Source organism: Talpa occidentalis, unplaced genomic scaffold, assembly GCF_014898055.3.
Source record: "Talpa occidentalis isolate TD23 unplaced genomic scaffold, MPIMG_talOcc4v2.1 talOcc4.2, whole genome shotgun sequence".
NCBI classification, from domain to species: Eukaryota; Metazoa; Chordata; class Mammalia; order Eulipotyphla; family Talpidae; genus Talpa; species Talpa occidentalis.
In genome coordinates, this window is record NW_023602073.1 from 29960127 (window position 1) to 29970713 (window position 10587).

The window sequence follows — 10587 nt, forward strand, 5'->3', positions numbered from 1 at the left end:
GAGGGCTGTGTCTGGGGCAGGGAAGGCTACTGTTGGGGAGGCCCCATCTCCCCAGTTTCACTTCTCACAACCTGTGTCAGGTCCACCTTCCTGGATACTGGTGACTCACCCCAGTTCTCACTCCCCATTGCCTGGAGGTTTCCAGAGGCACCAATCCGCAGCTCCGCGGCTCCAGTTATAAATTCTGTACCGCACAGTCTGGACTCAGTCGCCCCAGACCCAAGAGCACCAGTCATGAGGCCCCCAACCCTCCTGCTGCTGCTCTCAGGGGCTCTGGTGCTGACAGAGACCTGGGCGGGTGAGTGCAGGCTCAAGAGGAAAAAGGCCTCAGAGGAGGGAGGAACCCCGGCGAGGGGCTTAGGACCCCGGTAAAAGCAAGTCTCCCCCGCCCCTGGCTCTGTTGTCCCCCTTGACCCCAACCTGTCCTGACCTTGCTCTGCCCCTCCCAGCGCCCCCGCCCCTCCTCTTACCCCTCTGAGTAGCGACCCTTCACGTGGGCCGCCATAATTCAGTCTCGGGAGCTCCCTCGCCCCCTGCCCTCCCGCCCCATCTCCCCGGGACCCGCGGGAGGAGGGTCAGCCCGGGTCTCCCTTCCCGCCCCCAGGCTCCCACTCCATGAGGTATTTATTCACCGGGATGTCCCGGCCCGGCCTCGGGAAGCCCCGCTTAATCATCGTGGGCTACGTGGACGACACGCAGTTCGAGCGGTTCGACAGCGACTCCCCGGACCAGAGTGTGGAGCCGTGGGCGCCCTGGATGGAGCAGGAGGGGCCGGAGTACTGGGAGAGGGAGACGGGGATCGCGAGGGCCACCGCACAGTCCTTCCAAGACAGCCTGCACAACCTGCGCCGCTACTACAACCACAGCGAGGCGGGTGAGCGGGGCGGGCCCGGGGCGCTCACGACCCCACCCCCGCGGGCGGGCGGGGACCCCAGACCCCGGGCCCGAGCGTCCCCCGAGGCAGGGGGACCCGCCGGACCCTCGACCCGGGATGAGCCCCGGGACGTTCCCCGCGGGGTTCCCGCGTCGGTTTCGGTTTATTCCCGGCGGGGGCGGGCGGGGTGACCGCGGGGTGACGGGGCGGGGACAGACTCTCACACCATTCAGTGGATGTACGGCTGCGACGTGGGGCCCGACGGGCGCCTCCTCGGCGGGTACAGACAGTCCTCCTACGACGGCGCCGAGTACATCGCCCTGAACAGGGACATGCGCTCCTGGACCGCGGCGGACACGGCCGCTCAGATCACCCGGCGCAAGTGGGATGAGGAGGGATACGCGAGGCGCTACAGGCACTACCTGGAGGGCCTGTGCGTGGAGTGGCTGCGCAGACACCTGAAGCACGGGAAGGAGACGCTGCAGCGCTCAGGTAAGAGGGGCCGCGAGGTCTCCCAACCCCCCTCTGGCCGGCACCGCGGGGAGGGTGGAGTCAGGTTCACAGCAGCGCCCCCTCTCTGGGCAGGGGAGGAGGAGTCCCCTGGGTTTCCTGACTCCCCAGAGGACCCCACTTTTCCTCAGAACAGTTAAGGGATCCAGTCTCTCCTGAGCCTGAGGGGAGACCAGCCCTGGAATCTCCCTTCACTGGCTCTTTTTGACCCGGCAGCCATTTTGGGAACCATCAGTGTTTCTCTCAGGGGCTTGTTATTGGCCGGAGGACATTTTTCTTTCTTTTTTTAAAGATTTATTTATTTATGCATACAAGAACTGGGTACAGGAAACAGGTGTGGGGGGAGAAGAAGATTCACAAGACACAGAGCGGGGAATCTGACTCTTGCTTCTTTGAGTGTCTAGATCCTCAAAAGTCTGTGCTCTCCTCCTTAGAGAACTGCGTCCTCCTATCCAGAGTTTTGCCCTAATTCTAGATCTTTCTAAGGAATAAGAGATTATCCTAAACCAGACTGTTTCTAGATTTTGTGCTTTCTTTTCTAAACCCACTGCCTTGTCCATTCTGAGGATGATCACAGGAGGGTTTTTCAGGGTCCATGAGGGAAAAACCAGAGTGTGAAAGTTCTTCCCCTTCTCCTCAAAAGCCCCAAAGACACAGGTGACCCACCACCCCAACTCTGACCATGAGGTCACCCTGAAGTGCTGGGCCTGGGGGTTCTACCCTGCGGACATCACCCTGACCTGGCAGCGAGATGGGGAGGACCTGACCCAGGATACCGAGCTGGTGGAGACCAGGCCTGGAGGGGATGGAAGCTTCCAGAAGTGGGTGGCTGTGGCGGTGCCTTCTGGAGAGGAGCAGAGATACACGTGCCATGTCCAGCATGAGGGGCTACTGGATCCCCGAGTCCTGACTTGGGGTAAGGAGTGGGGTGGGCACAGAGCTTCTCAGGGGCATCAGGAGCCCTTCTGGACACTTTCAGAGCATCAGATGGAGGCCTGGGGCTCAGGGTCTCACTTTCCCTTCCCCACCAGTGCCCCCTCCTCAGTCCTCCATCCCCACCGCGGGCATCATTGCTGGCCTGGTTCTCCTTGGAGCTGTGCTCACTGGAGCTGCAGTGGCTGCAGCTGTGATTTGGAGGAAGAAGCGCTCAGGTAGGGAAGGGAGTGGGGGAACTTGTCTACTAAGGACTTTCAGGCTACAGATAGAACGTGCCCTGCCTGGTAATGGGAAGTACCACCCACACACTTGTGTTGCCCAGTCTGGAGCTGATTGCTAACCCTCTTTGGTAAAGCATTTTTGAAAATGAATCACAGGTTGTTCACCTTGATAATTCTGGTGATGGGATCCTGATTCCAGCAAATGGCAGAGGGGAACGTCCCTGCTGAGGGCAAACCCCAGGAGGCAGTTGGTCTAGTCCCCCCTCATCTCCTCTCTTCATATATCCTGGTCCCACCCTAAGTGTTCAGTCACAGTTCTGGAAAATTCCCTGTAGCCCAGAACTAGGAGCTTCCTTTAGGAATTAATGGCCTGGCTCCTTCCTGTCCTCATACAATGTTTCTTCCCACAGGTGGACAAAGAGGAAGCTACACTCAAGCTGCAGGTAAGTGTGGATCAGGGGTTTGGTCTCTGAGCCCCTGGGAACAGTGTAGATGGAGCCCATGGGGGAGTCACCCCCATCAGTCCCTCCTGTGGTCTCACCTCTGTGGCTCTGACCAGGTTCTGTTTTGTTCTCCCCCAGGTGGCGACAGTTCCCAGGGCTCTGATGTGTCTCACAGCTGCTAAAGGTGAGACCCTGGAGGCCTGCGGTGGGAGGAGCTTGGACAGAGAGGGTGGGACCTGTTATGGGGAAGCTGTGAGGGGGACATTCTGAGGATGCGGTGGACTATGGAGAATGTCAACATTTATGTGTTTCTTTGAAATTTTTTATGATCATTTTCCTTCACAGTGTGAGCCAGCTGCCTTGTGGGGGCTGAGTGATGCAGGATTTCTTCTCACCCCCACTTTGTAACTTCAAGATCTGCTGGTTTCTTTTGCTGCAAAAGGCATAGGAATGTGTCTGTTCATATGAGATAATGTGAGGAGGTGGGGAGACTGGCCCAGCCCTGCCCACCAGGCCTGTGTCCACATTGACCTGTGTCTCTCTCCCTGATGACTTTCCTGCTCCAGCAGAGGCAGCTTAGTCTGCGTCTACCCCGTCTTTGTATTTTCCTCAAGAATAGTAACTACTTCCCTCTTGAAATACTAATTGAGTTCTGAGATTACTTTCTGTGAAGTTGCCTGATGGGTTTGAGGGCTAATAAAAATGATTCCTAATACTTGAGATGGAATAAATGGGAAACCTTCCAGAATCACATGTTTGCTGTGCTGAGTCTGTGCAGGTGGGGGCGGGAGAGGCTGTGAGGAGCTGAGGGGGATGGGGCCTGTGTCCAGTCAGTGCTCAGTGCGTCGTGGGCTTTTATGTGGTCACTCCTCAGGGGTCATATCTCTGCTCCTTTGTCCCTGTCCTTCAGGAGCACCTGTCCCAGCAGGGCCTATGATCACAGGGTCACACCCCACCTGGTCTTGTGCTGTCATTTTTAGGCAGGGAGTGCTTGTGTGGCCAGGTCAGCCTGGGGTCAGCTCAGGGTCTAGCCTTCTGCCCTCAAATTTCTATGTATTTCTATTTTGATTCTTTGGTTTTATTTTGCTTTATGCCTGTTCATTTTCATGTTTAGAGACCAGGCCTCATGTCCTCTGGGTGTCCCTGTCTCTGACAGCAGCAGGAGCATCGTCATTGTCCCCACAAGGCCCAGGGTCTGCACACAGGAGTCTGATGAGAGGAGGATTTGATAATTTCCTGATGGATTTAGAGAAGTTCCTAAAAGATTTCTATTTTTCCCTACAATATTTCCCTGTAACCCTGCCCTTAAACGTAGTAACCACAGTGCTGGTGCTAATTGAGACCATGGGTTGTTGGAGTCAGTTACCTTCATGGTTTACTGAAAAACAGACCCACAAGCCTAGGAACCCATACCCCCTGGTGGCCCAGGGGTACGTCTCAGCGCTATCACCTCTAAACCCCAAGTTCAATCCCTAGCCAGGGAAATAACCCACATTAGTCCCAGCCCATCTCTCCTATTTCACCTGCTGCTCCCCTTAGTGTATTTCAGTAAATCCACCTGTTCTGCTCCCCACTCTGTCTCTGGTGAATCCTCTCACCAACCCCACCCCCACACTTCTGACCTACACCCTGGTTCTTCTGCAAAAATTAATCTTACCAAAAAGAAAAAAAAAAACCACTAGGAACCTCTTTTTAAAAGAACTGTGTAATGTGCCCATTAGTAAAGACACTGTCTCTAGAACAGGGAGGTGCTCTACGCTGATGACAAAACTGATAACTGATAACTGTTGCACCAGATGTGTGACTGACTGTTTATGCAACTAGGAAACCTCCATGAACTAAAAACATGTACAACTTGCAGCCTGTGGAGAGTGTGTCGTAGTGGGGAGGAGAGACTGGGGACTGTGTGACAGTAGATCAGACAATCAACCACTCGTGTCTGGTTAGAAGTAGGTAAGGGATGAGGCCTCTCTGGTGGCGCAAGGGGTTAAGCACCGCACTATGAAGCAATGCGCAGCCTCTGCAGCATGAGTTCAATCCCCAGCCAGCCAGAGAGCAACCCACATGGGGTAGCAGACCTCTCCTGCCTCTCCTGCTGCCCCCTCAGCAGTGTATTTCAGTTAGTCTGCCTGTTCTGTTCCCCGCTCTGTCTCTGGTGCATCCTCTCACCCCCCACACCTCTGGCCTGTACCCCAGCTCTTGTAGGCATAAATAAATCTTAAAAAAAAAAAAAAAGAAGCAGATAAGGGATGTGGGAATGTCACCAAAGTCAGTGTGTGGGGACAGTTTGTTTTTCTTCCGAGGATGGCCAGTGTGGGTCTCACTAAAGTGACCTTTGAGAAAAAGTTTGATGGACATGTTACCCACAAGAATGTGATATGCATGGAAGTTCAGTCCAGACAGGACAACCTCCAGTGCAGATGCCCGAGCAGGAATGTGTGTGACTGACATGAGCACAGAGACCAGCTGCTGCAGCAGAGGCCATTTGAGATGGGATCTGTGTGCACCCAGATCATGCAGGCCTGAGGATATTGGGAAGGTTTGACTCTGTGAGTAAGATGTGGGGTGACAAGACCCTCTGAACAGATACACACTTGTGGGACTTTTCTCTGGTAGCCTCAGTCTGGCTGCTGTGCAACATGGAAGGGTGAGAGGTGGGGAAAGAAACAGAGGAAACCAGTACAGGTCCCAGGACAGAGAGGTTGGTGGCTTCGCTGGTGGGTGAGCAGGGAAATAATAGGAAGTGATAGCACTGTGCGTATGGACTTTACAGTGTTTCCTACTGCTGGGTTGTGAGAAAGGGGTCAAGGATGACACTCAGTGTTTCAGACTGTGCAGGCAGAGAGGTGGAGCCTCAGTGACATGGGGAAGACCCCAGAAGAACCATATGTGGGCATCCTAGGCATTCACTTTAGGAAAGTTGAATCAAATCTGTTAGAATTGAATGTGATGTTGGCAGTTGGACAGACAAGTCTGGGGCACAGGTGAAATATCTGAGGTAAGAAATAGATCTGGGAGGTGATGTGATGTCAATGATATTTAAAGTCTTGAGTATGTAAGGGTCACCCAGAAAGTGATGACTCAGCAAGAGAAAGGAGCAGAATTGAACCCCAGATTCCACAGTGATGAGCAATCTGAGCAGACACCCCCCCAGGGCCCACTGCACAGTCTGACCCCACATGGAGAAGACACAGAGCCCAGGGAGCCCCCACTTCAGTGAGCACAGGAGTCACCTGGGTGCTCAGAAGACTCAGAAGTTCTAGAACAGAGCCTGAAAGAGTCTGTTACTTGGCCCCTCCCCTCCCCCTAGGGATAGAGAATTTGGGGCTGATGCTAAGGAAGAGGCACTTTGATCCCTGGAAGCAGGAGCAAATAACAAGGACTCTGGAGTCCAAGTTCCCATCCAGGGAGATTGAGCAAACCTGTATAAAATGGGGACCCAGAATTGGGGGAACACTGTTAGGACCTAGACACCTGGCTCTTCCCTGAGGCCTGTACCCATAGTTACTCAGTAGGGGGTCAATTTGAGGACCCCTAACGTGACAGTGGACCTTGTCCTGCTGCTGGGAGCCCAGGGAGCCTGGGGAGGGCCTGGCTGAGCAGGAGAAAGGGCAGCTCTGGTCTCCTGCGCTCAGCCCGGGGGCCACACGGGGGCGCTGCCGCGCTGTTCCGGATTCTGGTGGAGCTGCCAGGACAGGGCGGGGGCTGAGTTGGGCAGAGTTGGGGGTGCTGGAGGGCGGTGTCCTGGGCTGAGATGTTCTGTGAGGATTCAGAGCAGCAGGGCTAAGAGGAGAGGAGACTCCGGGGAATGCCCTGTGTGAGGTTTCCAGCTTTTCTCCCCAGAACTCCTCTCTCCAGTCCCTTGAAAGCAATACCTGGGAAAACTGGGCAGTTCATCATTTTTCCTTCTACAATCTATAACTTTGTTGAGGGCTATTTTTTAAAATGTTATTTTAATTTAAAATTTAATTTTAAACAACATTTTTAAAAATACTCTTAGATTACTGAAAAGTGGCCAAGGTAGTAGAACTCCTATATAACCCACATCATTTCCAAATTGTTAACATCTCACGTGACCACAGTGCATTTGAGCAGCTAAGGAAGCAATATGGATGCACTTTCACTAAACTCTGCGCTGTATTTGGATTTCATTAATTTCCTTACTGCCCTTTCCATGCTCCGACATCCCACCCAGGACACCACATGAAGTTCTAAATACATTTCCTTAGTGCCTCTGGCTGTCAGTTTCTCAAACTTTCCTCTGCTGATGACACCTGTGAGCGGAGCTGCTCAGGCACAATGGCCTCAATTTTAAGCCGTTCTCCATCAGCTCATCAGGTGCACACACATCCACTTTTATTTTTCCTTTCTTTTGTTATTGTTGTCTTTTGGGAAGAAGTCACTATGGGCAGGTGACACTTAGTGGGGGTTCTGCTATAAACATTTACTTCTATTCAGAGTTTTTTGGTTTTGTTTGTTTTTCAAATACAAGTTTTCAGATTAGTTGGGTAAATAGCAGGGACAGTGCTCCCTGGAATGTATGGTCGGTCTGTGTTTGACTTTTAAAGAAATGTCAGACCTTCCCTCGTGACTGGGTCATTATAGCCTACCAGCAGTTACAAGGGGTCACTTCATTAATATAAATTCTAGATACAAGTCCTTTATCAGATACATGATTTGATTTGCAAAAATCTCTCCCACTCCGTGTTTTAAACTCTTGTACTTATATGGTACTATACACTAGTGACTAGATAAGGGCATAGATATATTTTTCTGGAAAGAGAAATGATAAATTGCTAACTGGTTTTGAGCAGACGATCTGGGTCATTGGAGGACTATGGTGGGAAGGGGGTGTTATTTATTTAGCTACGTGAATTCTTGAATGTAAAATTTTCTTTTGTGCTCATGAAATGATATTTTGAAAATTAAATCTTGCTAAAATCCCTCCAACTGTATAATACTTCACAGTTCATATCCTAATCACATGCTAAGCCCAGAGTGGAACATCAGTCACAAGAAGAACCTGCCCATCATCATCTCTCATGGCCAGTGGCTGCACGTTGGGGTCACTTTTGGCGGTGTCCATGCTGTGGGTTTTAGACAAATGTACAATGATGCGGACACCATATTTTGTCCTACACAGTAGACTCACTGCCCTCGATAGCTTCTGTGCTCCAAGGAAACAGAAGCAAAGATTGACCAGTGGAGACACATCAAACTGCAAGCTCCTGCCCAGCAAAGGAAACTGTCGTTAAATGTAAAGACACCCTAAGGGAAGGAGAAATAATTTGCACATCATACACCTGAAATATATGAATAATACATATAACTCAACAACCAGAAAACCACCCAATCAAAAATGGGGAGAGGAGCTGAGTGGACACTTCTCCAAAGAAGATAAAGATGGCCACAGGCATATGGAAATGCCCCCCATCACACATCATCCAGGGATGCAGATCAGAACCACAATGAGATACCAGCTCACACCTGTGAGGTGGCTCATTTTTTTTTTTAAAGATTTATTTATTTATTTATACAAACACTGGGTACAGTCAGAAGCTCGGGAGGGTGAGAGAATTCACCAGAGCCAGAGTTCGGAGCAGAACAGGCAGACCAACGAAATACACTGCTGAGGGGAGCAGCGGGTGGCAGGAGAGGTCTGCGCGCCATGTGGGACCCTCGCCAGGTGGCTGGGGATCAAACCGGGGCTGCAGAGGCTGCGGACAGCTTCGCAGCCCAGCGCTCAACCGCTGCGCCACCGGGGAGGCCCAAGGTGGCTCATATTAACAAGAACAGAGACAACAAGTGTTGGCAAGGTGTGGAGGGAAAAGGAACCTTCATACACTATTGTGGGAACTGGTCCAGTCCCTATGGAAAACAGTATGGAATTTCCTCAAAATATTAAACACAGATACGCCAGAGGCACCAGCAGCCACTCCTTGGGATTTATCCAAAGAATGCAAAAGCTCATTTCAAGGGCTATGTGCACTCTTGTGTTCATTGCAACAATATTTACAATAGCCAAATTATGGAAACAATCTATGTGCACAAAAGAGATGAGTGGAACTATTGTGGCATGTACACAATGGAATACTACTCAGCTGTGAAAAATGATGAAATCTTGAATTTACAACAACATGGATGGAAATGGGTAAAAGTATGCTCAATGAAATAAATCACGAGAACCACAAATACCAGATGACATGCCTCATATGTGTAATATATAGAAACCCAGCAAAGGAACTGATAAAAACCAAACCAAACCCTTGGAGTCTGGCTGCAGACTGAGTAACCAGAGAGGGTTGAGGTTGGGAAGCAAAAGGAGTAAGAAGGCCCCGAGGAACACAGGGGAGGACTCTGGGTGCATTGGAGGTGGGGGGTTGAGGGAACCTTCATCTGAGGTGAGTCTCCTACTTTTTTTTTTTTAATGGTTGAGATACAGTTTCATTTTTATTTATTTATTTTTAAAGATTTTATTCATTTATACAAGAACTGGAGTACAGGTCAGAGGTGCCAGAGCGCGAGAGAACCCACCAGAGAGAGCAGGGAGCAGAACAGGCAGACAGAGCAGCAGGCGAGGCAGGAGAGGTCTGCCACACCATGTGGGAAACTCCCTGGCTGGCCAGGATCGAACCCGCGGACAGCCCCACAGTGCTGCGCTCAACCTGCTGTGCCAATGAGGAGGCCCTGAATCTCCAACTTTGAGTTATGTGCAGTGTGTAAACGTGTGTTACCTCAAAAATACAGTAATAGGAATACTATTTTAAACCAAGAGAGAAAAATAACTTGTTTTCTCCATCAATCCCTGACCTGAGGACTTTGCCTTCGCCTCCTCACTGTCATGCAGGGTGAGGGGCTGGTTTCCCACAAGGTCAGAGGCAGGAGGTGCAGGGACTCCTGGGGCTGCTCAGACCCCGCTGAGTAGAGACACTGCAGAGAGGGCGGCTCTGAGGGGACCAGAGACAGAGGGTCAGAGTAACCCCAGTGCTGAGTGAGGATCTGGTTCCCAAGGAGAGGGGAGAGAGAGTGTGTGTGTGTGTGTGTGTGTGTGTGTGTGTGTGTGTGTGTGACAGGAGAGACAGGGCACACAACATAAGACAATAGGAGGACAATCACACATCAAGCTCCAGCATAAATGAATTCAAATCCCACAGAGTGAAGAGTGTCAGGCAACAAACACCCCAGTAGGTACAGTTTCGTGGAGAAGCAGGTTGGAGCATGACTTGAGGCAGCAGAGGATCTGGAGACAGGAGGGAGCTTGGGAATATTCTCATGTTAGATGTGAAGAACCTGGGTGGGATCCTGCTGGTCTGTGGGGGCAGCCCCCCAACCCCCCAACAATTCCCTCTCTCCTCCTCTAAAACTCCAGCCTGGCAGCCTCTCTCTTTCCTAGGGGTCACTGCCTCCTTGGGCTGCAGCTACTTTCTCTCTAGACCAGAGCTGGAGGGAGTCCCACAGGGGGAGGGAGGAGTTTGTGCCCTGCTGGCCTGGCCCAGGGGCAGGATTAGCCAGGTCACCCCAGTTCCTGAGCTGAGCCTTTGTCTACAGTCCAGGAAGGAGGGAGAGATGGAGCAGGGTCTGCCTCAGCTCCTGGAGGAAAGCG

The 10587-nt window shown here is 51.7% G+C and overlaps 1 protein-coding gene across 1 annotated transcript; it reads left to right on the forward strand.

Annotated features, from left to right (window-relative positions):
- The first annotated feature begins 219 nt into the window (after window positions 1-219).
- Window positions 220-3033, forward strand: LOC119251970 (patr class I histocompatibility antigen, A-2 alpha chain-like). The gene is made up of 7 exons (XM_054698084.1): window positions 220-298; window positions 605-874; window positions 1091-1366; window positions 2028-2300; window positions 2416-2535; window positions 2952-2981; window positions 3029-3033. Exons 1-7 carry the CDS (start codon window positions 235-237, stop codon window positions 3031-3033), a joined length of 1038 nt encoding a protein of 345 aa, XP_054554059.1. The 5' UTR covers window positions 220-234.
- Window positions 3034-10587: the final 7554 nt, after the last annotated feature.

Coding starts and splice junctions, on each gene's coding strand:
- LOC119251970 (XM_054698084.1), top strand. CDS start 235: ATGAGGCCCCCAACCCTCCTGCTGCTGCTCTCAGGGGCTCTGGTGCTG. Junction 875..1,090: donor CTACAACCACAGCGAGGCGG/GTGAGCGGGGCG, acceptor GGGCGGGGACAG/ACTCTCACACCATTCAGTGG. Junction 2,301..2,415: donor TCCCCGAGTCCTGACTTGGG/GTAAGGAGTGGG, acceptor CTTCCCCACCAG/TGCCCCCTCCTCAGTCCTCC.